The sequence below is a fragment of the Pseudopodoces humilis genome, chromosome 1 (assembly GCF_049639895.1).
Source record: "Pseudopodoces humilis isolate 2021_Gansu_Grassland_sample_001 chromosome 1, ASM4963989v1, whole genome shotgun sequence".
In the NCBI taxonomy this organism is placed as follows: Eukaryota; Metazoa; Chordata; class Aves; order Passeriformes; family Paridae; genus Pseudopodoces; species Pseudopodoces humilis.
In genome coordinates, this window is record NC_142200.1 from 3,463,966 (window position 1) to 3,490,378 (window position 26,413).

The following is a 26,413-nucleotide window of genomic DNA, read 5'->3' on the forward strand; positions in this document are numbered from 1 at the left end:
AGGGCCCTGGCACCAGTGCAAGTGCAGCCAGGCTGAAGGCTGGTGATTAAACCCATGATCCAGGTCACTCCTGCCCCTCTCAGTGCCCCAAAAAATAAGGATGCTGATAGAAAACTACATCTAATTGGGGATATCACACCTCTCTGAGTGGTTCAGTGCATTTGGGGGTGAACTGAGTTAATGTGGGGTAAAAACACCCTAGAAAAAACATTGCAGCAGCAGGTTCTTCCCCACATACCCTTCATTGCCATGGCTAAGCTGCTCTCAGCTCAAATCGATTTTGTTCATGGGCTGACCTTTACTCTGGCAGCTTCTTGCTGAACTTTCTATCTATCATATATGTAATTTTTAATTTTTTTTTTTTTTCTGTGTGAACGTGACAGAGCTGTCTTCTGAGGTGGCAGAAAACACAGCTCTCCCCTTAAGGACAGGTAGGTAAACCTGCACATGGTACAGGGAGGTTTGCTGTGGATGGGACAACACTGGGTACAGTCCCAGCCCAAAGTCACATCTACTGGACCACACACTTAGCTCTTTTTTTTTCTTTTTTTTCTTTTTTCCCCTCCCAAGCTAATCCCTCCAGCCCCTTAGGCTTTTTTGTTGTTGTTGTTGTTGCTCCTCTCTGAATTCCTTCTAATTTGCAGGCACACTGCCAGCATCCAACGCACTATAAAAAGGGGACTTGTTCTTCAAGCTTCCCTCTGGTACAGAGCGTTTGCACAAATAGCAACACGCTTGACAAGTAGGTCTGATTCCCCCTGCTATTACCAAAATGCTCGTAGGGTGCTCAGGGAGTAGAGCTGCTGTCTCAAGACAAGCCAAGCTGAATTTCACACAGGGCCCTGAGCCCAATTCCCAGCCGGTGTTTAAACTCCTGTCAGCTGGAAAAACGGAGCTGTGTGTTTTTATTTTCCTTCCCGTGTAGCTTCCCTCTCTCTCCGAGAGCGAGTGGATGCGGCTGCATCCCTGCGTATCCCACCTGCACAGGTGGGATGTGGGCTGTGGCTGCAGACCCGTGTCCTGCTAAGGCAGCCCCAGGGCAACCACCAGTTTTTGGCTGGTCTCCCCCCTCCCTCCCCACCCTCACAAGCAGCCGTGACACAAACCCCTTGCCAGCTTCCTTCTTAAAACTAATGAGCTGTTTGACCCTGGCAAGTCCTCTGGGAAAGCTGTTGCCAGAGCCTTGCTGCTCGCACGGATACAAACTGCTCTTGTTTCCAGTTTAAATTTATTTGTGGATGACTCGTACCCATTTGGCCTTGTTCTTCTTGTACCCACAGTGGCTTTTAGCTTGGATGGCTCCTTTCCCTGCTCTGGTATTTATCCTCTGGCAGGCTTTACCAAGGGCCGTGGGTCTGCCAACCTAAATAACCCCAGAGCTTCTGGTGGAGCATGGCTGGAGGGGGTGTAAGGGCATCTAGGCTTCCTCATTCCTGTGGTGGAGACAGCCTCAGTGACTTAATTTGCAGCTCACTCACTGAAAAGGAAAATCCACCATGCCTCCTTTTGGCATCCTCATTGGGGATGGTCTGCAGAAGGACAACCCTGACCATCCTCACCACTGACAAAGGCTCTTCGATTTGAAACCATTATCTAATTTCATTAGCACACTTCTCTTTTGCAATGCAAATGCCATTTTGGCAGAAGATGAGCTTTTTTTTCCTAGTGCAGCCTTCAGTAGCACCTTTCCCTCTCCTTTCTGGTAGTGCCAGGGCTCGTGTTGCTGCCTGTGCTAATCTCAGCCCTGGTGTTGTGGAGCAGACATTTCCCATGCACAGCTGTGCCAGGCACTTTGCTCAGAGGCTGAAGTGGATTTGAAATGTGAAAGTTCACCAGGTCAAAATACACACATGGCTCCTTACCACTGGTCTGCTTTTGGACATGTTGAACCATCCAGGATGTTATGGGAAGAGCTGCAAGGTGTTTGCTTTCTGCCCAGGACGATAATTTTTCACCACACCTTTACTGGCATCTTTGCCATGGGTTTTGCCTTTTATGTGCTTTCTTTGGGAGCTCTGTGCTTATTCCTGGTGATGCTGAGATGCTGGCTTATCCATCCCAATTTAGACCCCGGCCTTCTTCTTGGCAGGTAGAACTTGACTGGTACCTTTGATGGAAGGAAGAATGCTTCAGGTGCCATCACTCACCAGCTCCTTATTTCCTCCAAGTTTCCCTTTAGTTAAGAACCTCTTTTTCCTTTTTTCATTTTGCCTAATCTAAACTGCACCAGCATGTGTCCATTTGAGGCAGGATTTTATATTCCCCTGCAGTGTCCTTCCATCATTCTGTGCCCTCGTTAAACCACGCGTAAATTGGCATCATTGAGGAGGAGCTGGCCTCTGCGGTTATTAGCAGGATTGTTCTCATCTCCTGGTTTCCAGTGAAGCTGCTGGGCTGGTGTAACACAATTCCCACTAATGCTCATCTCCACTGTCAGGGAGAGCGATGCTGATGGGGCACTGAGCACCAGCAGCAGATACCAGGAGGAAACCAGCAGACCCCTTCACATCTTTCCACATTAAGTGATTTTTGAGCCCCAGCTCCTCTCCTTCAGGCCGTGGTTGTTTAGCACATCACATTGGGCATGAACTTCCCCTCCTGAATCTTTTCTGAGCAGCCTGTGGGCTCCTTCACAGCTGCAGCTCCAGCACGGGAACGCATCACATCCTGCGCTCATCGCTGGGTTTGCTTTGTGCATCGTGTTTTCTCGCTGCCTAAATCAGCATCCACAGCCTCCAGCACTCAGAGTGGGTACAGCTGGGCATTTTCTGCCTGCAGTTGATCTTCCTTGTTCCTCTCTCCCTGATTATTTGATTTCTCACTGTATTTAAAGGAGAGGTCACTGTGTGTTTTGCAACCTTCTCCTATTACTAATTCCTTAGAAACAAAGGGGAAAGAACCACAAGCAATAAAGAGCCTGAGGTTTGAGGACTTGCTGTTTATTTGTCAAAGTTAGAAATGCAGTGACTCAAGAGGATGAGAGAAAATCCTCAATGCAGATGTACCTCATTTGAGTTTAGGCTTGTGTAGGTCAGATTTGGGGGTTGTGGATTTCCTCCCGCTGCAGTTTTAGATGGAGCTGTTATCACTGCCATTACTGCAAATAACATCTTAGTTTTGCCTTCTGTACCTCGTTTTTGCACCCCCCAGCCTGACCTTCCTGCACCATGCCCATGTGAAGCTGGGGGAGCAGTGGTGCCCATCTCAGTGGCATCAGGGCACCCCATGCAGTGGGATTGGATTGCACATGGCTGATGGCAAGTGGGTGACAATAAACCAGTACTAAGGGTGCAAATGTTGCCAAGGAGGCTGGGACTGGCCATCAGCTGTCAGGAAGAGGGGATAAGGAGCAGCAAGGGTAGCTTAGATTCCAAAGCCAAAGATGCTCAGAAGCCCTAAAGGGACAAAAATAGGTGTCTGGGTTATTCAAGAGGGTTTGAGGACCGCTTAAGATCTTTTCCCCTCAGAAGCAGCAATTACCAGATGAAAGGGAATGTCTTCAAACAGGCATTTTGGAGCATCTGGTTTGTATTTGGCACATTTACTGGGGAAAGCAGGGAAGGCTGGAAGGCTGCTGGGTGGGTCGGTGGCTGGGCGAGGCAGAGGTTGTCCTTCACAGGATGAGTCTGGTTGCTTATGAAATGCATTTTGACACCAGGAGTATTCCCACATCTCTCCCCCTTTGGACTGCGTTGTCAATAACTTTCCAAAGCATTAATGCTGGGCATGAGCTGGATTTCTGCTTGTGGGAGGTTAAGGGGTGTCCCCACATGAAGTGGGGAATAGGGGGATGCACAAGTGGTTTTCTTTTTAGGTTTCGCCCTTCCTTGCTACAGAGGAGGCATTGGCATGTAATTACCGCCAGCTTTAATCCAGCCAGACCAACTGCCTTTCTGGCAAACCCAAATACAATAGGAGCCAAAGGTTATTGCATGCCCTAAATAAAACCATTACAGCCCTGTGGCCTCACCCAAGCCCAGACCGCAAATCATCCAGGACTGGCTCCATTCAGTTTTTCTGAGTCTGGAAGATCTGTATTGATGGCAATGACCCATAACATTTTTTTTTCATTTTACTTTTTTTTTTTTCCATACTTTCCCCCTGAAAAGCCACCTGCACACTCACAACCACTGTGGCACCTGCCAGGAGCAGCACATCTGGCCAGCCTTAGTGAGCTTTCCAGGGATGCACTTGGTTCAGTCTTTTCTTGCTAAAATCATTAGTGGCTTTAATTGAAAGCAGAGATAGATGAAAGCACGTCACACAGACACACCATGGCGTGCATGGCTCAGCCCAGTATGTGGCTGTGACCAGAGTCCTCTCAACCTGCTGCCAGATACAGCCCAATGTTCCTCTCATCCATGGGATGCACTGAGATTTCAGGCACATAAGGACCCTTGTGGCCTGGAGTAGCCACCAGTTACTGCTCCAAACTGGAGTAACTGGAGTAACTTTACTCTGAAACCTAAAGGATTTTACTCTCTATCCCTGAGCAAATACAGCCCAAAGAGATGCAAATGCATGACCTCACCCGCATCTCAAGAGATAAATATAGCATCTCAATGAGCACACCCCTATCTTTTGCCTCAGTCTGAGACACTGAGTCCATCCTGATGCAGGGACTAGCCAGGCCAGGGAAGAAGTGTATGGTGGAAAAGGCTTTCTCCTCACCTCCCAGTTTATTTATTGGTGTCTCATGTTTGGAGCATGATGGACACTGGTCCTGCTTCCATGCAGGGTTGCTCTGGCTCCTGGCATCCCCACAGAGCTTCTGGCAGGGAAAAATTACATTTCACAACCCGTCTTTCCAGGCTCCCACAAGACTACTGGAGGGAGAGGAATGTGCTGAAGAAAATATCCCAACTGCTGTTAAAAGGCACAGCTTTCCCTGCCCCTTTCTGGGATGGCCATTCCTTCACTGAACCAGACAGTCTACTCCAGCTGGCAGCACCCAATGGAGCCAGCACTGTGTCACCTCCCCATATCACCCTGGGGTGTCTTTGTCCTCCTGGCCTCCCCTTCATGTGCAAATAATTGAAATTGTGATAAGCAGGCTCTTTTATGGAGTAATTCTGCTTTTCCCTCAAAGTGCTCCTGAGACAGAGCTCAGTCACTTTATATCTGGGCAATAAATCTCCAGGCTCTCCAGGGCACACCCACCACACAAGGCAGTAATGGGCCTGCCAGATGCTGTTCTGTCTGAGTGAAGAGCTTGACAGCCAGTGCAGCATCTGTTAATCATTTGCCAGGAGAGCCCAGGCAGTGAGGGAGTCTCAAGTTAAATCCCTGTTGGCCAATCCTTTTGAATCATGGTGAAGGTTTCTGGGCTACCTGGAGCTGAAACAACCTGTGAGCTGCAGCAGCCTCTGATCCTGGGCTGAGAGATGCATCCCACACATCTCAGGAGGAAGGTGAGAAATCTTTCTCCTTGGTCCTTCTTCTTCTAAGAGGGATAAAATCTTCACCAGGCCAAGGCTGAAGTAGCACTTTTCCTTGATCCCACTCATCTACTTTTGCTTCAAAATTCTGTGAGCATCAGATGAGAAGTGGCAGTGAAAAGTTCCGGGGAAGCTTGAAGTGGTTTGGTGTTGAGTCATCTCCTGGGTGATGGCATATGGACAAGGCTGAAAGCAGGGATGGCTTTCTCTGATGAGTCTTCTTTCAATATTCTACAATCCCAGTCCACACATTTTGCCTCCAGAAAGTAGAACACCTCCAGGTTCTCTGCAGAAGATCTTGTTGCATCTGGGGGCGATCTGTTGCACTCGTTCTGATTTCTCTCCCAGGCTAATTACAAGCCTCTTGGACTCTCTCAGGTGGCTTTGGCAAGTGCTCTGCTTTTCTGCTGCTGGTGCTGGGGAGCCCTGGCCACAGCCATCAGGTCTTTCCCCAGCTATTAGAAAGCAGTTACGCTCCTTGTGTGTCTTTTCATTGCCGGAAGCTGGTAAGTGGATGGATCCTACACAAATAAACTTCTCAAGGGCAGAGAGTCAAAATATCCCTGGGCTTGTTTGGTGGGAAAAGGTTAACCAGCATGAAGTCTATGAATTGCTGCTGACCCGACTGTTGACAAAATACAGTGTTATTAATTGAACTTGCAGGCAAACTGCCTGGGGCTGTTTAGAAGGAACTTGTCCATCGCCAGGGCCGAGATCTCCCTGGGAGAAGATCTGTCTGGGCTCTTTGGAGATGCGCCTAGGCCTTGGCCATGGCTCTGGTTTGGGATTTTGTTGTTGAGGATAAGATGTGTCAGAGTCTCAGTCTCCCACACTGGCCGTGGGGCCACACAGATTCACCAACAGCAGAGCTGTAGCAGAGAAGGACAGGAGGAGCCTGTCAAGAAGCCTGGGACCAGGTGACTGAATACTGGAAGATCCCCTTGCTCATTTCAGGACTAAATATTGTTGGGCTGGACAACATTTGAAGTTCCTTTCCAAGCTGTTCTGTGATTTTTGTGATGACTCTAATGAGGCCTCTGGGTCCCCAAATTCAGGTGTCTGCTGTCAAGCTGAATCCTACACAAGGCATCATTACCTGGACAGGAGCAGAAGCTTCATGATGAAGGTGAAATTCCAAAGTGTGACCTGTACTGTTCCCAGTGTGGTCCTAAATCCCAGCAGCTGTTCACTGCTGCATTGACGCTGATGACACTCACTGTCACCCTACCCTCAGCCCAGTGGCTTATTTTTGACTGTGGCAAGGCAGCAGTCAGTGCATGTCCCTGGTGCCATCTCAGCCTTTCAGCCACCATCATGGCAGCTCCAGAGCCAGCTGCTCCTCCCATGGCTGGCAAGTTCCTTCACAGCATCTCACGGCCCTGCATGACAAACAGCTTGCTTCTCTAGGCCTGGGAGTGAGCAGAACACCCGCGCTGGCACCGGCCCAAGACAGAAGCTTTGGGAATCCTCCTCGACAGCATGACAGCAAATGCTCCTCTCCAGCAGGGCCAGCGCTGGGAGGCTCCCAGCAGCAAAGCCCGTCCCAGTGCAGGAAGAACTTGCCTTGGGCTGTGAGGTTTTCTGCACCTGCATGACTGAATGTGCTGGAAAACACCTTCCATGAGTGCCAGAGTGGTGGAATTCCAACTGCCAGCAGATAAACATGCCAGTGCCTGTCCTGCCATGCTTTGAGGAGGGGGTGGCACCTAGTGGAGGTGGGCAAAGGGGCTGTGCCTTTTCCTCAGTTTCTCTAAAAAGCTAACAGTTGCCTCCTAGGTGAGGTCAGCCACATCCAGGTGGAGCCTCATACAGGTTAACTGAGCTCCTCAAGAGTGGCCACGTGCCTTGTAGCCCACAGGTGAAGCCACCTCTCTGGGATGCTCAGCCTTCTCTAATTCAAGTTGGGCCATGCAACAATTACCTAGAAGAGCCAAAGGGAACAAGATCCATCTGCCTGTTCTTCTTGCTCAGCTTCTGGATGTGGTCTTGCCCAGGCTGAAGTGATCCCAGGGATGAAATGGTCCATCCAGGCTGGAGTTCAGAGCAGCTTGACCGTTCCCTGAGAGCAGCTGTGGCAAGCAGCCCACGTTTCACAAGTGGGGTTTTCCCATCAGGCTCTCCAGCTGCTATAAATAACAGGAAATGTTTTGTCATTTTCTGCTCCAGAGAAGGTCAGGAGCTGGATTCTGTGGTCTTTGGAGCTTTAATAAGGTTGGAGATTTATGCAGTGTACCCAAAACTCCCCTGAGACAGCTTGCCTGAGGCTGTTTGGCTCCTTGGCTCTAGGAGAAGTCCTGAATGCCAGCCTTTGACAAAGTTACCTTAGCCACCCTTTATGAGCTGTCAGGTCCTGCTAAATCCTTAATGTGTTCTTCATCTCCAGGCCAGATGCTAACCCTTGGATTGCTGCCGAACCAGCTCACGAGATGTTTGAACCATCCTCTATCAATGGTAGGAAAAGCTTCCACCATGGATCCCCAGGATGGATGGATCTAGAGACCAGCCACTGAGCTCATGAGCTTGCTGAGAACTCATCTTCACAGAATTATAGAACGTGCCCTTGTGAGACCCCACCTGGAGAACTTTGCCCAGGCCTGGTCCTCAGCATAAGAAAGACATGGACCTGTCAGACGTGGTCCAGAGGAGACCACAAAAATTATCAGAGGGCTGGAGCACCTCCTCCTGTTTGTGTTTGCAGCAGGATGGAAACCGAGCAAATTGAGTGGGAAGATCCATCTGGGGGTTTCTCAGACATCTAGACAGCTTTTCTGGGTCCTGAAGAGCCCCAAGCTCAGGTCTGTGCTGCCTGTCACCCCAGCAGCCACGCAGGGAGGAGGCAGAGCCCTGTTTGCCACCTCTCCCATTTCCCCAGCAGATGTAGGAATGCTTTGATGTCCACTTCCCCAGCCCCAGTGCCCAGCACCAGGATTAACCACCAGTCAGATGCCTTCATTGACTCCAAATAAATCTTCTAAACTCAGACAAGTACCACAAGAGGGGTCCCAGCATTCCCCTCTTGCAGAATGAGGGTTAAAAGTAGTTTTTCCCTTTGCACCTGCCCCTCTGAAGCCAAGGCTGTGTTTTATTTTTAAAGCCCAAGTTTCTTGGTGGTTGGCTCCTCTCCTGGGGCATACAGGCCATGGACAAATAGGAAAATTGTCCATCTCAGTGGTACAAACAAAGTGGACAGTATGGAACGTGCTCACATGGGTTGGAAGAAACTCTTCCCCCCCCTCCCCCCCAGTCTCTTCTTCCTGTAGCCAAAACAGAAATGCAGCTCTAGGGATGATCCTTCAAAAAATACTGAATTTTGCTCCTTTTTGCATGTTTATTAGAGTGTTTTATTTGTCTCGAAGTGGTTTTTGGGTCAAAGTTATCATGCCCTGTGCAGATCTCTGAAGTCTGGGTCAGTCCCACTTAAATGGTTTCAGCGAGGCTGAATTATTTTTTGTTAAAGCCCATGTGTTTACATTTCATAAGCTTATTTTAAAACACATATGTATACAAGAGCAGGCTTATTTATATGGCAAATTGGCCTGCTGTGTCCTTACCTGACTTAAGTGTTAAGGAAGCAGCCTTTTTTTAACTTTCTACAAGCACAGTTTAAAATAAAATACTGGTTTGCTCTGCGCCAGTGAATATGCCCAAGAGAGGAGGTCAGGACAAGGTCTTGTTTTCCAACTGTAAAATGTTATTTTGCTTATTTACAGAGCTTCCTCTCACCAGCCATCATTTTAGGTTAATATGTTAATGACAGCTATAGGTAAAAAAAAAAATCATTTATGTTCCCCAGAGTCTTGGCAAGCCAAAATCCCAAAGTAGCCAGGCTTCCCTGTGAAACAGCTTTTGGGAACTTTCCATCAGTAAAGCAGGATTTGCTGGGTGACCCATTCTACCCAGGTTCTTGGCAAGATTTCTGACTTTAAGTACCCCAAGAAATACTTGAGAAAAGCCTTTGTGGAGGGATCTTGGCATTTCCTACTAGCCTTGGAGGAAGGATTTCATTCCTGATTTTAATCCTCTGAATTGGTAATGCACCAGTCAGGCTGCAGGAAGGTGAGGATCACTTCTGGTGGTGCAGTTCAGTGATGGAGTGTGAGGAGATGTGTGTGGACCTTAAAGCAGGATGAGGAGGGTGAGGAGAGCCCCAGGGAACTACAAATTTACACAAAAGCAAAGGGAAGCTTTGACTGTGGGACATAAAATTCATCTTTCCCAAGGGCTGAGAAGCCCACATGTGTTTTTATGCCTGTGCTTGGAGAACTTTTTCTGCTTCTGTCAAGCTTCCACGTGGGGCTGGTGGATATGGACATGAAGTCCATAGCAGGTAATGAGACAAATGTTGACATTTACACCTAGGAGAGAGCTGGAGCAGACTCAGAGTTGAGGGATGGTTTTCCATCCAGAGAAGCTGTAAACCAAAGCCCTGACCACTGCTGGTTATTTAAAGACTCCAGCAGCACTTCCTGACATGGGAAGGTGCTTGGCCCACGTTCAGCCTGGGCGACTGCTCTCTGCAAAGCCAAATAAACAGCAGCCACTTGAACTTTCCACCTTGCGGGCTCAGCCAGATGCCTCATCCTGGACCATGACCGGGCACCATGCCTCGGATGGGATTTGTGGATGAGCCTCTGGTGGATCCAGAGTGATTACCACATTTTAGGGTTGAGGGAGCATTTCCTGTCTCTGAAGGACCCTAGTGAAAGAGTTTGTGGAGCTGAGAGAGAGCATTTGGGAAGGGAGATCTGTGTCTCCATGCAGCTCCATGTCCTTCAGTGACCTTGGGAAGAGCAAAGGGAGGAAATCATATCCTTTAACTCCAGAAATGTGCTTTAGATGCTACATCTCCTCAGAGGTGCACAGTTCAAGTAGCCAGGACCAGGAATCTCAGCCATCAATCAAGGCATGGCAGTAATGCGTGACTGCAGTGACAATGTGATCTGCAGGATGTCCATGAGGGTGCCAAGGCATCAGTGGTGAGATGCCCATAGCGATGCTTCACCCCTTGGGGAGGTTGGAGGTGGTCCCTTCCAACCTCAGCCCTCCTGTGACAGTCGATGTGAGATGTCAGACAGTCCTCTGTAGGTATTTTCTTGCTTTTATTGAGTTGTAGTCAACATGATGCATGTCCTTCCCCACTTCTGACCCTTCCCCAGCAAGCTCAGATGTTTCAGCAACTCACATGAGCCCTGCAGTGGATGCTCCTCACATTCAGCTCCTCAGCCTGGGAACTTTTGCAGGATTTGGCAGCAGGACTGTTGCAGGAGTATTCCACACAGAACCCAAAAATATTGCTGTCAGTGCAGCGTCGGCCGGCCTGGCCGCAGGGTCAGGTCCCTCTGAAATCAGACTGTTGATGAACAAGCTTGAGCGCATACAAATGTTTCGTCTGATTTTCTTGGACTGCAGAGTTTCCAAGGGAGCCAAAATGCTGGCTGCTCCTCTTGTTGACTCTTCAGACCAGAAATACAGTGGAATAAGGACGCTCACAATTCTTGTACTGGTGCAGCAGAGAGGGGGAAAAGCTCACTTTGGAAAAACTCAAATGTCTAGAGATAAAAATGAGTCCAAGGTGGTGCTCTCTGACAGTGATAAGCATCAGGGCTTATGTGGTTGCTTGGGCAGCCCTAGGACCAAAATCCTTGCTTGATGTCCCTCTGAATTTCTGGCAAAGAGGCAAATCCAGGGGCATTTCACTTGATCGGGTTCAAAAAGTGTCCACACAGGCTTTTGGGAGTGCAGAGAGAAGCTGTGTCAGCGCTGAGCTGGGATGAGAGCACAGGAGACTTAAGGCAGGAGGAGAGCATCATTTTAAACTGCAAATGAACCCTGAAATGACAAAAAACTTGAAGCAAGCCCACATTTTGGGTCAGCCTGGCTATGAATCAGCTTTAGAAAACGAAAGACAAAACTTTCTGATTTCAGTTTGAGTTACGAACTTACAAACTCTCATTTATCTGGTTTAATGGATGTGAGCCAGAGACATTTTTTGAGGTTAGTGGATGGGACAGCTTCCTGAAAATGAACTCATTGAAAAAGGCGTGGTTTGGAGACAAAGTTAGTCTCAAATTCTCGTATTGTGCGAGGCTGGGTTAATGTGACATGGAGATACTTCCTGTGTATCCCAGAGCTGCTCTTGAGCATCCTCCATCCATTTAGTGCTCTCTGCTAAAATGTACAGGCGTTATAAATCACTTCCAAAAATGGAAAAAAAAAAATAATCAAATTTTAGACCCATCTGAATGACAGCAAATGTGCAAAAAGCTTTTGCAGAGGACAGCCATGTAACCTTACTCCATTCCCCCAAGATAACAAGGACAGAGTGGCAGTAAACTGTGGACAAGTGGGGCAGCCCATGGTCCAGCTTTGTGATTTCATGGCCCAGAGATAGGGGTCAGAATAGGAGTGTCTCACATGTTGGTGGTTTCTGTCAGCAGATCGGAACAAGGCTATTTCCCCCCCTCTGTTTCCCTTTAAAACACTGATTTATTTTTATCGTTGCTTTAAGAATGGCTGTGTATTCCCCACAGCTGTCTTCAGGCATTACAAAAATCAGAATATCTGCCTGAAGCTAGGCATAAAAATGCAGCAGAGGCGTCATGCAGGCAGCTGGGCTAAAATTTGTATCGTCTAAAGTTAGGGGAGATTTCATGGAGCTGTTGTTTTATTGAAGTGGACAGGTTGAAGATCAGGGTTTTATCACTCCCTGGCATCAGAGGATGCACTACTGGTCCTGGATTCTGTGAATCTTCCTCATCCTTGGTGCTGTGGCTGCAATCTGAAAGGGTGGCTGGGATGTGCTCCTGGTGAGGAGTTGGGGATGTTGTCACCAGCTTTGGTGATGCCACAGTGGTGCTCCTACCTGCAGCTGTGCTGGAGAAATGGGTGAGCTCAGAGTTGATCCTTAGTGTTAACTAAAAGCTCCTATTCCTACACTGTGCCAGTCTTCTGGGAGCAGATTTGGGGCAGGTGTTCCTCTGTGCCTGAGTTAGGTGATGGGTGCACCCCTGCAGATGCAGATCACCACAGTCCTGTCAGCTTGCAAGGCTCAGACAGGGTCTGAGCTATATGGGAGAGGTTGGTTGGCATTTGCAAACCCTGTGGGGGAAGTACCTTGCTGAGGTCCCCACAATCTTTCAGGTGCCACTGTCTGGTGGAGCTTGAGGGAAGTCCCTCTGCTGCGTTTCTAGTAAATGCCAGTCCAGGACGTGCTAATGACAGCAGAGAGGATGTGCTCCATCTGCCTGACGAATGACACTTACAGGAGATCTGGAAACAGGATGGGGATGTTTTATCGACCAGCTGATAAAAGAAAATGCCAGAGAAATTCCCATGTGGGAACACACAGCAGAGTTTCACCCCATGCCTCGGCATTGAATTACAGTGCTCATTTAGCAACCCTTGGCTGCCTGTCCCAGTGCTGCCCACAGTGTCCTGCCAGTACAGCTGCCTGTTTGTAGAGAGATGAGCTGGGAACGGATCAAGCTGAAAATAAACTTTTTTATTTACTTTTTAACTCCCCCAAGTCAAGATCAACTCCATGGTGCCTTTGCCAAGATGGCCTTGTGCTGGTAGAACTGAGCCAAACCAGCACCTGCTGGCTTTGCACTGGAGCTGATGAGCCCCCTGTGCTGTGGCTGGAGGGGACATCTTCAGTGTCCCTTTTCTCTGCTCCCTCTGTCCCACTGTGGTCCAGACCATGCCAGGCTGGTTTTGCTGTTGGTTTTCACGTGCAATTCCAAATTTAAATTATTTGTGAAGTAGCAAAACAACCTTAGTGCTGGCTGCTAGAGTACTCCGTACACATCTGTGCATATAGGGTTTTTCTTCTAGGATAGTTGGTATATTAATAGGAATGCCTTCATTTTGCCTTTCCTCTGTACCAAAGGAGTTTACAATGGGGGAATTAATTGAGCCTTAAGTCAGCACTGGGAGACTTCTGCGAAGTCTCCATAGATATTTGTCAATGTTTTGTTTCCTGTTTGCAGCAGCCTGGCTCTTTAGGAAGTAGCATGAAAAAGAGATGGAGAAAAACCCTCCCAAGATACACCCATGGCCAACAGAATAGGGAATGTCTGTCTGCCTCCTCCCCAGGCTGAAACCCTCTTATGTGCCCCTGGGAGCAGAGGGACAGGGACCACTCTGGATGGATCTCAAAGCCTATATTAAACCCAAACAGCTTGTTACTGCTCTTGCTTTTTCATTCACCTCCTTTCCCTTTTTCCCTGCTGAGAGGCAGAGCATGTGCGTGTACATCCCCAGAAACATTTACTATCATCAGTCGGCTTCATCATAAATGATGAATTTGGTCTTGCAGCTTTCTTTACCCAGGGAAGCTCATTTGCTTTCAGCTTGATTAGAGCCTGCTCCAGTGCAGCAAGGGTGGCTGGGAAATGCCACCCACGCCGGGGTGTCAAAATGCCTCAGAAACCATCCGGGAGCCAGGGAGCCAAGCAGAGCCGGGAAACCAAGCGGAGCCGGAGCAGCTTGCATGTCTCCAGGCCATTAAAGCTCACCCCTGGGGCTGGGGAGGATGTGCAGAGCACGGATGAAACACTGCATCCTGCCTGTCCCATCCCTGCTGGATCCGGCCGTAGGAGCTGAGGAAGTTTTCCTGCTTAGCCAGGGTGGGGAGGCTTCACATCTCAGCCTTTATTTAATTTTCAGGTGATAAAAGCGTCGCTTCCTTGCCTGGTGCATCAGAGCAGCCAGCACCTTCAAACGCTCCCCTTTCTCCAGGGAATTTGCATTTCCCTAAAGGCAGCACCAGATTTATGCAAAGATCTAGATGAAAGAAAGTCAAAGGCAAAGCATGCTCATGAGTAAGCTTTCCTGGGCACTTCCTGAACAGTCAGATGCTCTCCTTCCACCCTTTTGGCATTTTGGGGAGAAGTGATGCTTGACTACAGGTTCCTCCAGCCCCAAAAACACTTGGTGATGACCACTTCACCTCCACATTGTCCCAAGAGTGGTATCAATCTGGAAAGGTGCTTTGAGGTTGCGACATCCCACTGCTGAATTTGCTTTTCCTGGGTGCACCATTCCATGGGATGTGACATCCCCTCTTGTTGTGGTGTTCAGGTGGTGTTTCCACTCTAGACAGAATGGATTTCTTCCTCATCCTGCCATTCCCCTGAGGATCCATCTCCTTCGGTGATCTCCAAAATCACCTGGGTGTGGTCCATCAAAGCCAGCTGGCTGTGCTGCATGACCTTCTCCTTGCTTTCCCTCACAGGATGGGAAGAGCACCAAGTATCATCATCCCTCAGTGGCTCTGACACAAGCTTTTTGCTCGTGCAAATCATTACAATTTCCCTTCCTGAGATACCAGGGAGTTTACTGGCTTTTACAAAGCCACTGCTGGAAATCCTTCCTGTGAATGACAGGAAGAGGATTGGATGACTGTTCATCTTCTGTATCGAAAGACGGTTCATTTAAGTTCAAGAAGCGCCAGGATCTGTATAGTTTGCCATCTTTTTTTAGCTGGTTTTGCCTCCAACAGTGGCTGGGAGCAGCCTTGGCATGCCAGAGCATCACTGTGTGACAAGTGAGGATGTGATTTAAAATGTGTTCATCTGGGGCTGCAGCAGCTGCTCTCTGCTTCTAGTGTGGAGTCCAGAAAGGAACAGTCTTGATGGTAATTGGGGAGCCCATTTTTGCGGTCCAAGACCATGTCCCAAGCTGCAGCATTGTAGAGCTCCAGCCCAAAGGATTTTTCACCCCATTTACCTAATTCTCAGAGCATCCTGTTCCAGCAAGGCTTTTTTAATTCCTTGGTTAAACTTGAATCCAGTTTGAACCCCACTTGATGAAGAGGCAAGTGGGAAGCTGGGTGGGAGCTGATGTGGAGAACCCAGGGGAAGGATCATGGTGACACCCAACCACCCTGGCCATCAGGCACTCAGAAAATCATGCAATGGTTTGGGATGGAAAGGACCTTTAAAGATTATCTAGTTTCAACCATGCTGCCATGGGCAGGGACACACCTTCCATTGTAACCAGGTTCCTCAAGGCCTCATCCAGCCTGGCCTTGAACACTTCCAGGGATGGAGCAGCCACAGCTTCTGGGGACAACTTGCTTCAGTGTGTCACCACTACCATCATAACAAATTTCTTCCTTATGTTCAAGATGAACCGGCCTTCTTTCAGTTTAAAGCTGTTGCTTTTTGTACTATCACTACAGGCCCGTGTAAAAGTCTTTTTCCATCTTCTCTTTTCAACATCCCTTTAATACATTGAAAACCTGCAATGAGGTCTCCCTGGCCACCAATTCCTGAGCTGTAGAAAGAGCCACAGCCACATCCCCACCTTTTCATGCCTATCTGAGCCCAACTGCAAGGTGCATTTCCAAGGGGCTTTGAGTTCTGTAGTTGGAAAAGTTCTGAAGTTGGGAAAAGTTCTGTAGTTGGGAAAAGGCCTCAAGTTGCACCAGGGGAGGTTCAGGCTGGGTATCAGGAAGAGTTTCTTCACTGAAGGAGTTACTCAGTACTGGAATGGGCTACTCAGGGAAGTGGTGCAAACCATCCCTAAAGTGTTCAAAAATGGGTAGACACGGTACTCAGGAATATGGTTTGGTGGGCAGGATGGTACTTGGTAGAAGGATGGGCTTGATGAGCTTGGAGAGCCTTTCCAACCTGAACGATTCTACAATTCTGTGATTCTGGTTTGCAGACCCTGAGCAATCTGAGCTTTGCACTGGCTTTATCTCCTTCCTCCAAAGTCATGCTTGATCCTCCCTCCTTCCAGTTTAGTCCCCCATCTCCCATGTGGACAAGGTGCAAATCAAGCTGAAGACATGAGGCAGTGCTTTACACACTAGGCAGACTTTGCAGAACAAGTGGAGACATTTATGTCCCTGCAGCAAGAACAGCTGTGACTTTCAGCATTTCATGCCCTTTAATCTTTTATTTGAAAGAAAACCACCTTTGTTGGCTCTGCGAGCTCCCATGGGTGGGGGACAACTCTTGGCACAGCTCTGGGGTTTTGCGCAAGGGCGGCAGAACCAAAGGGTTTTGTCCCTGTTGCTGAGGATGGCTGGGTCCAGGAGGGTAGGAGAGGGTGCAGGGGAGCCAGAGAGGGTGCAGGATCAGGCCATGCTGTAGCCATGCATCCAAAACTTGCAGCTTGGAAGTACCCACCTTTGTCCCTAGAGCTTTGTGGACACGTTGCTTTTGCAGAGCACTTGTCCTGTAGCACCCATGGAGCTCTGCTGTGGCTTTTTGCTGGAGCTAAGGAGTTTTCTAGAAGAGGGTTTTAGGGGAAATCATCTCTGCAGCACCTGGGCTTAATGGGAGGAGCCAGGAGCATGACATGCTGGGGTGTCTTGATAATATTGCCAGACCTTGCCACATCCCACCTAGGAGCAGCCTATTTTCCCATCTCACTTCACTTGCTCCGTGGCTTTTAGTTATCCTGGCTAACACTCAGTCATGTTTCCCCCAGGATCTCTGTATTGTTGATAGTCCTGAGGGGACACCTCTCACCTACATGCAGCATCTCTGTCCCATGCTGCTGGAAAAGGGACATCCCTGGAGGGGCTATTTCAAGGAGCATCTTCTGCTGTTAAAGTGACAATAGCCATAGCTGAGGAGGATAAGAAGGATACAACCCAGGTGTTGTCTGCTGTCCCATTGGGCTTGGTGGCTGCCTTCAGAAGTGCTTTGGTGTCCACCACAAAAAGGAGAGGGCTGGTAGTGCTGCCACCTCTCATCAGCCTGTCATGACATGTGTGACCCTGTCTCCATGGAGTGAAATGTGTAAACTAAATAATGCAGAGCAAGAACGAGATGGTTTGGGAGGACAATCCAAGGCAGCACAGGGTCTGGATGGTGGAGGAAGCTCAGAGACCCATAAACACCATCTAAACCTGGTGCCATTGACTTGGAAGAGATGCCTTTCTCCAGAGCTTGGCTTCTCTGGGCAATCCTGACCATAGCTTGATGCCACCAGAGATCTTTCCATGGGACACATCACAGGCAGAGCATGTTCTGTCCTGTATTGCATCCCCAGCATGTCACAGAGTACTATTTCAACATCATCTGCAGGTCAAAATCCACCCTTTGGGTAGATTTGAGTCCCCTGGAGCCCCCTTCATCATCAGCAAACTTCCATCAAAGCCGCCGCAGCCTGTCTGGGTTGGGGGTTGTGCAAGAGGCACCAGTGACGCAGACAGAGCTCTCTGGTGGCCTTGGGTCAGGGCTGCTGCTGGCTTGACAAGGTAAGACCAGGTAATGCAGGGACAACTTCCCATCAGGATCCCACCACCAAGGAGGGACATGGCAAATAGCAAAGGTCTGGTGGCACAGGCTCAGGCTCAAACTGACCTTAAAGGGGAGGTCATGGCAGCTCCTCCTTCCCAGGAGTGTGCTGCTGTTTCTCATGTTTCCCCCAAAAAAACTGCACCATTCTGCACCCCCACCCCCAAACGTTGCCACCTGCCACAACTATTAAATTAGCTCAAAATACTTTGAGAAACCACAAGAGAAAAGCTCAGCTGCACCAGAGTTTCAGGGTGGGAGAGACACGTGGCAGTGGTACTTGTTGGGGAGGACTACTGGGTCAGTTTGCCCCCAGTGTGTGTTTTGGGGTGAGGATGCTACATTTGGATTCTTTTCTTTACAAAGATACTGTTGGACAAGGCTTGAAGCCTGGAAATGCCCAATCATACACAGAATTGCTTTTTTTTCCCGATACTTCTGGCCAAAAGAAATCCCTGGAGGACGGGGGGAGCTGGCCCCCAGTATTTGGGGTGCCTGACTTCCCCATGCATCAGGCACCACAGCGTGGAGACCATCCGTCCCCAAACAACCAAGCCTTTCACCCCTCCCCAAAAAAGCCCTCTAGGGCACACCCTCTGCAGATTTGGGAGGCAGCCAGCCCCAAGCCTGTTATTACTTTTCCCTTTGGAGTTGGCCTCTCTTCCTCCCCCCTTTCTTTTTTTTTCCTCCTTTCCCTTCAAATCCAAGCCAGGAAAAGCCTCTGACGTTGGCACCACGGCTGCAAGCTCCTTGTGGCTGCTGGGGGAAGGCAGTGGAGGGGATATCCCAGACCATAAAACCAGGATCTTGCTGTGAGCAGGGCCACCGGTGGCTGCCTGTGAGTTGTCCACTGCTGGGGACAGGGAGGGAGGGATGGATGGGGGACTGTGTTCAGCTGGGGGGGTTCCTTTTCCCCACAGTGTGGAAGTTTTTGTGCCTTTCTGTGTTTTTTATGATCCTCTGATGGCTGAATCTCTTCTGATACCAGAAGGAATTAGATTAAAAAGCTGTACATGGAGACCTCAAATTCGAGTTGCTTGGGGAGGGAATGCGTGTGAAGGGAAAAGCAGAAATTCCAGATAAAGAGCTGTTGAAGGGGTGCTTAAAGCATCATGTTTCCTTCAGGGCATTGTCCCATGAGCTCTGGAGAGGAGAAGCAGCCCTGACACTGTTGGCATCAAAGGAATCCCAATGTGGGCACAAGGTCCATGTCCAGGGGTTGTGAGTCTGGGTGAGAGGGAAAAACAACTCCCAAAGGACCTTTGTAGACACTTTCCACACTGCCTCAGCCTCTCTTCAAAGACAAAAGGTGCACATACAAGATAAGAAAGGGTTGATCATGTTACCAGTGCCTCTGGTGCATTCCCCAGCTTGCTCAGTACTGGAAGGATTGTGCTCTTTTTTTTACCTGGCTGGCTGGCTTGCTGCCTCAGCTTCCCCATTCCTCTCTCTTTTCTGGTGTCCTGAGTCCCTCCTGCTTGCAAATGTCCACGCCAACATCATACCGGTGTCTTTTCCTCCTCTCTAAATACTACTAAACTCCTTAAGTCCAACTGGAGCTGTAAAATCAAGGGCTGCACAGCTCTCTTTGGTGAAATTTTGTGTTAGGTGGTATTTACTGCACACCAAAAAGGAGGTGGAGAAAGATGCATGACCTGGTTTATCTTGCAGGTGTGTTTTCATGGGCTGCCAAGAGCCCCCTGTCACTCTCCCTCTGCACCTGTGCATTTTTAATCCTCCTTGTCACGTTTTGCTCAGAAAACATCACATGCAGCGAGAGAAACAACCTAAAAAATAACCCCACGATGCTTCCCTGGCAGATGGTGCCGGGCACTGCTTCACTCCTGGCAGCAGGTACCCCACAGCCACCACGGTACCCAGCATGGCTTTTCCAGGACATCCCATCTGCTTTGTCCAGCTCTGCACCTGGAGCAGGACGTGCCAGTGGCTGCTTACACCTCTCCCCACAGATTCCGGCTCCTGCCGGGTGTTTTGTTTCCGTCGCTCTCCTCCTGGACCTTTCCTGTTTCCTTCCGTGCAGATGCAACTGGAGGAAATCTCAGCACATTGGCTGTGTCCCAGCTGCAGCCACAGGCTGAGGACACAGGAGCAGGACTGTGGCTCTCTGTGTCGTGGGACCTGTCCTCCCTGGCAGTGATGGCGATGGTGGCAGTGGTGATGCTGCTAGTGCTGGTGGAAGTGGTGGTGCTTCTCATGCTGGTGAAACCTGGTGGTGGCAGTGCTAGTGTTGCTCATAGTGGTGGCAGTGGTGACATTGGTGGCAATGGCTGGAATGGTGGCAGTGGTGGTGGTGCTGCTGATGTCTGTGGCAGTGGTGACGTGGTGTTGGTGGCAGTGGTGCTGCTTATGCTGGTGGCAGTGGTAGTGATGCCAGTGGCGCTCCTCCTATTGATAGCAGTGGTGACACTGGTGGCAGTGGTGATGCTCATGGCAGTGGTCATTGTGCTGGTTGTGGGTGGCAATGGTGATGCTGGTGGTGTTGCTCATGCTGGTGGCAGCAGTGACAGTGGTGGTACCACTGGTACAGATCTCATGTGTGTAGTGAGCCTCACAGACCTGCTCCCCATGGTCACTCATGTCAGTGCCAATGGATGTGTGCAGAAACTTTTGCATGGGGATAATTGAAATACTCAGAAACCTGGAGTCAGTTTTTGGGGTGATGGAAGTGCGTGTTGGGAGCAGGGAGAGCAGGACTTCATCAGCCTTAAGGGGAAAGAGCTGGTCAGTGTCTTGCTACATGAGCTGAAAGCAGGAGAGAGGTCAAGAAAGCATGACACAGCTGGGTGTTTTGTTGGGTTTCTCTGAAGGTGAACTTTGAACAGGAGATGTGCTCACTCCAAGATTGCTATATTTATATACGGGTGACATACACATTGTTTGGGTAAGTAAGAGCCTTTGTTCCGAGTCCCACTGCTAAAGCCCATGTGGAGCGACACTTTGGCTCTGCAGGGCTTCCTTTTCCTTCTGTTGGGGATGTGCTGTGTTTAGGAAAACTTGACTCCACCATCTGTGTCTCACTAGCCGGGTACCAGCAGCACAGCTGGCGGGTCAAGCATCTGCTCACCGCTCCAACCAAGCTCTTGCATTCACTGGGTGAAGAAGATCTGACCTCTATTTTTTATCAAGTTGCTGTGAGGAAAATCAGCCTCATCCCTCTGTTGGAGGTTCAGTCTCTGGACATCTGGGATGAGGCCAAGACATTTGTAATGGTCTTGCCACACTGCAGAGGAGTATTTTGGAGAGCCGTGTGATCTCCTCAGCTTTGGAGGTGTAAGACAAGGAGACAATGGCTCAGTGGTCCCCATCCCCTAGAGCAGCATCGTTCACTCTCTCTTGCCACACTGGTGTGTGTTCATGTGGGATCCTCAGTGGGCTCTTGGCTGCAAAATTCTTGTGTAAGAAGCAGAAATTTTCACAGGGTGAAAAGAAAATCACAGAATCATTAAAGCTGGAAAAGATCTCTGAGGTCAGTTGTTAACCTAGCACTGCCATGTCCGCCACTAAACCGTGCGCCACATCCATGTCTCTTCTGAACACTTCCAGAGATACTGATTCTGCCACTTCCCTGGGCAGCTTGCTCCAATGTCTGAGCACCCTTTTAGTGAAGAAATGTTTCCTTATACCCAATCTAAACCTCCCCTGGCACAATTTGAGGCTGTTTCATCTTCTCCTGTTGCTTTGTTGCGTGGAAGAAGAGACCAGCCCCCACGTGGCTACAGCCTCCTTTCATTGGGCTTCTCCAAGATGGGTTTGAGCCTGACAGGCCAGTGCTGCATTTCTGAGCATCCTCATCCAGGGTTTGTTCACTGTGTCCTCACATGCTTCCTCTAGATCCCCCGGAGTGCTCAAATCAGAAGGATTTATATTCCACTTGGCAGGTTATTAATACTAGCTGAAATTCCCTTTTCCACATTGTTCTGCCATGCTTAATATGGAGATCAGCCTTGCAGCCTGAAACGCCAGGGATGATTTGTGATTGAATATCCATTAGGGATTTACGGGCTTCGGGGCTGAACTGCTGGGACGTGCAATTGCCAAAATACTTGAAACGCTTCCACTGGAGAGGAGACCTTGTGGGAAAGGAGCACTCTCTGTTCCCGTAGGCAGGCGGTTCCCACTGAGCCTCCGTTACTGGCAGCAAGCACACCCAAGCCAATAAAAAATTGTCCGGGATCCGGAGCGCCGATGGAGCATGAACTCAGATGATGACAGGGGGCAGCGCAGGCATTGGTGCTGGCAGCAGCTGCCAGTCCCATGGGGTTGCTCAGTGGGTGGGATTTAATCCAGGACATGGGTAAACATGGGCACAGTTCGTTTTAATGTCCCTGGCAGCCAGTTAGAACAAGGTATGAGGTTGTTTGGAGGGAGAAAAGTAGTTTTTTAATGCTTTCCCTTGTGCACTTCTGGTGCTGGTGCATCAAATCAGATCGATCATCAGGATCAGATCAAATCATTAGGACAGATGGCATTAAACACACTGGAAGCCTGCAGAGCAAAGGCATAAGAAGTAAAAGCAAAAGATCCTCAAGTCCTTTGCTTCAGAGAAACTGGGCTTTCAAGGTGATGTTTTGGGGCAATTTCTGTTTCACATCAGCTCTTCCCTTTATGCAAGCAACTGTGGCTGCCCACCTCTCACACCTCCCATCCCTTTGGAGGGTTTTAAGCACTCTTTTCCTTGGAATGAAAAAGATGAACTTTGCTGAGGGGATTGCCAGCAGGCTTTCTTTGGGAAACATTCACTCACTGGCTTGCTGGCTCTTTTTGTGGTTGTGCTGGCCAGCAGATGGGCAGCTGGACATGTAGGAGCCACATGGCCAAAACCAGCCCAAAACTACCCTCCAGAAATACCAGACTGGTTTTTACCAAGCTGTGGTGAGATTGTCTTGGGGAGAAGCAGATCCCACAAACAAAGTAATGGGTGGGATCATCACTGAAAAAGCATGGTGTACACTGTGAGGAGAGCAGGTTTCTGAGCCCATCTTGCAGGATCATTGCAAGCTTTGAGCAAAAATTCCAGCTGCTGTGGTCCAGGGGGGAGGGTCATCTATCCTGGGGGGGTTCAGCGTCATCTGTGGGCTGAGCTGCTCTGAATCACACCTAAAATGCTGCAGGGACACAGCTCCCACCTCACTCCCATGCCTCAGCCAAGCTCCCAGCCTCCATCAACTGCTAAAATCTGATTTCTCAATAGGGACTGGAATATCTTTCCCCCTGGGTGTCCCACTCATCCCCTGTAGCTCAGGCAGGGTCTGAACTTTGCAGAACATCCTCGCAGGGCTGTGGGATAGCATTATCCCCTTTTTTATGGGCAAAAAAAATGAGTCAGGTGTGACGCTTGTTGGGAAGAGTCCATGATTTTGGCAGCCAAACTGGGCACATTTAGCAGAGCATCTCTGCTTCCCTTCACCTCATCTGGCTTTTTTCCTGTTGCTATTTAACTTTTTAATTCCTGGGTACCACTGGAGAAGCAGGAGCTGTTAAACATGTCGTAAATGATGCTCAGGCCTGGATGAACTCATTGTCAGTGCCCAGGTGCTGTGATGAGCTGCTCAAGGCTCAGCTTATCTCCCTGCTCCCACTTTGTCTCATTGCATAAGGGTGAAGCAATCCAGAGGGGAAAGTTTCTGGCTGCTGTGAGGAGAGGCAAGGGGGTGCCTGCTGGCCTGGCTCGGGTTACTTATGTGCTTATGGTCTATTTTGAGGCCCTGGCCACCCAGCACTAAGCAGCCGCTGACCTGGGGAAAGGACCAGCTTCAAAACAAGAGTCCAGTGGGGAAAACCTGGGGAGGCTCCAGCTGGGTTTTCCTCGGCTCTGAGTGGGACTGGCAGAGCCCTTGCCTCCCTGCTGGGCCAAATATCTCATTGATTTGGGTATTTCCACAGTGGGAACTGATTTTCTTTTTTAATTCTTCCCACTGCCATCCTTGAAAGCAAAGATGCCACGGGTTGAGGGACCGGTCTCCGTTACTGGGAGTGATGTGCTGGCTGTGTGGGAATGTGGATGGGCAGGCTGGGAGACACATCCATCACTAACCCTGGCAAAACCACACACACACAACCCCCTCCTTGCCCCCCCCTCCTCAAGATAGCTCATTTGCAGGCAGCTTAATTCTCCTAAGAGCATTAGAGGTGCATTTGGTGGACATGAGCCCAGCACCAGGAGCATGTGGCCGATTAGCAGCAGTGGCAGCTGGTTTCAGACACAGCGTGCATTTGGGGTGGAGATACTCAGCATGCTTTTTGGGGACACAAAGGTGAGGTCTGGGGGGTCTGGATGGGTGTCAGGGGGTCAGTGGGTGTGGATTGGGTGCTTAAATCCACCAGGAGGTGCAGATGTTGGGTGGCATATTGAAGCAAGGCCTTCCCTGCCATGTGCTTTTCCGTTCTGCGGGTGAAATGTGAGTTACCCTCTCTGGATTTTTAGTGCCATTTCAGCTCTCCAGATGATATTTCAGCTTTAGCTTTAAATACTACCTTGCTTTCTAATCTGTGGTCTCCTGTGAAGATGCCAATGGTCAGGGATGCTCTGGTCAGGGATGCCCGTACGGGATGTAGAAAGTGATGGTGCCTTCAGGGGCACCCACACCAGGCAGGGGCTTCCATGGGGAGGAGGACACTCTCACCACTGTGTTTCCCTTTCTCTCCCCTGCAGCCTCGCTCTCCGCTGGGATTTATGGAGGTGCTGAGGAGCAGCTGTGAGCCCCGCAGCCCCCGGCAGCCCGCCCTGTGAAGCAGCCCCCGGCCGCCTCTCCTCGTCTCGCCCAGCACCCCGACCCTCCGACTCAACCATTCAAGGCTCCCGTGCATGGATCGCCCCAGCGAGGCACCGCTGCCGGACGCCGCCGACGCCGCCCCGTAGGCTCCCGGCCCCCCGTGCCGCCCCCAAGTACTCCACATACCCCGATGGGGTAACGTGACGGGGGTCACCCTCCCGCCACCACCACCCCCCATATGCAGAGGCCTTTCTAGAGCGCCCGGGAGCGCGCGGCACCGGAGGCAGCAGCCGCTCACCGTCGCGCACACGCAGAGAACGCCAACACTACAGCAAAGGGATTTTTTTTTTTTTTAATTATTATTATCATTAATATTATTTTTTTTTTCCCCATCCGGCTTTTTTTGTGCCTGGGGGAGCTTGTGGTGTGTCAAGGAAGCCAGCACGCTCCCAGGATTTGGGATTATTTGCACAACGTCTGTATATTGAGTTCTCGATCCTGTTTTATTTTTATTTTTGAAGCGCAGAGGGGTTGTTGGGTTTTTGTTTGTTTTGGGGTTTTTTTGCCCCTCCACACCACACTTTTCTTGGGTTTTTCCCCCACCACTGTCAGCACCACCTCACCTTCCCACTGTCCCCACCATGGCACGGATGAACCGCCCTGCACCCGTGGAGGTCTGCTACAAAAACATGAGGTTCCTCATCACCCACAACCCCACCAATGCCACACTCAGCACCTTCTTGGAGGTAAGGAGGGGAGACTGGAAGGTGGGGACCTGGGTCCAGTTGTATCTTTTGAGGCTAAAAGCTGATGTCAATGAGAAGACAGCACATCCCCTTTGGTGCCACAGCCCCAGGTGCCATCCTGGGGCAGTGGGTCTAATCATTGTCAGCTTTTTGGGATGGGATGTTTTTCAGGACCCCAAATGTGATGTTTGCACACATTAGAGATGGAGCAGAGTTTCCCCATTCCCATTTCATCTCCTGCCAGATCCAGTAGCACATCATGTCACAGGGCTTTGGAGTGATGCACATGGGTGCACACAACCTGCCCTGTTCCTCCCAGCACCTCAATAATGTCTTTTCATCCCAAATGTCACAGCGTATTTCCAGTGCCCAGAGTGTGCTGGGTAGTGCTGGAGAGCTTGGTGTTGAAGAGCCAACACTGGTAGCAGCTGTGTGAGTGCCACTGCCTCAGGGTGACAGGCTGTGATTTGGGGACAGCCACCCCATACTCTGCATGCTGTGCACCAAGCAATGGGACCACACCAGTGGGAAGAGAGAAAAGTTTCCCTTTCCTCCAGTCTTTTAGACTTTTAGCTGGGCTGCTGAGCATGTGGGGCTCAACCACGGTCTGGTGAGCGCACATGGGGAACAAAGGAGGTGGATCATTGGTAGGGATGATCTCACGGTGCCTGGAGAGGCCGGCGCACCGGGCACGTAATCCGGGGGCAATCCTCTCGCCGGGCAATGAGCCATGCTGGAAACATCCCAAGTCCCACGCCTGAGCCTGCAGCATGTTGGAGTGATGATGGGATACAGCAGCGAGGTGGAGAAGGAGCCCCTGAGCCATCTGTGAGATGCTGAGCTCCATTTGTGGGGCATGCTACGACTCCCCCCACAGCTGCCTCCATGCATTTCTGCATCAGGAGTGTGACCTCACCAGGCACAAATTTCTCCTTCAGAGGACTTGCACCCATGTCAGGGATGTTTCTTTGCCTGGGGTGTAAAATCTCTGCTGATGTGACTGTGAGGGTTTAAAAATAAATGGCTCCATTGGTACTTACGAGTGAGGAGTCATGAAGATGCTGGTTAAAAATCCTACGAGGCCACGTGGCTTTGGTGTCCTGGGATTTCATGTTTCCTTGTGCCTGCCAGGCTGGGTGGACCACGGGTCAAAGGTTCAGAGAAGGGGCACAGCACTGTTTTAGGGTCCATACTGCTCCACATAGTCATAACAGGGCTTGGGTGTGTTGGGTTAACTG

General features: G+C 49.9%; 1 protein-coding gene across 1 annotated transcript in view; it reads left to right on the plus strand.

The window, feature by feature from the left end:
* PTP4A3 (protein tyrosine phosphatase 4A3) overlaps nucleotides 1-26,413 on the plus strand; it is a 39,034-nt gene that overhangs the window by 6,855 nt on the left and 5,766 nt on the right. The window contains exon 2 of the mRNA XM_005516876.3: nucleotides 24,369-25,175. Coding sequence (XP_005516933.1) covers nucleotides 25,071-25,175 — 105 coding nt within the window. The 5' untranslated portion in view covers nucleotides 24,369-25,070. The remainder of the gene's footprint in view (nucleotides 1-24,368; nucleotides 25,176-26,413) is intronic.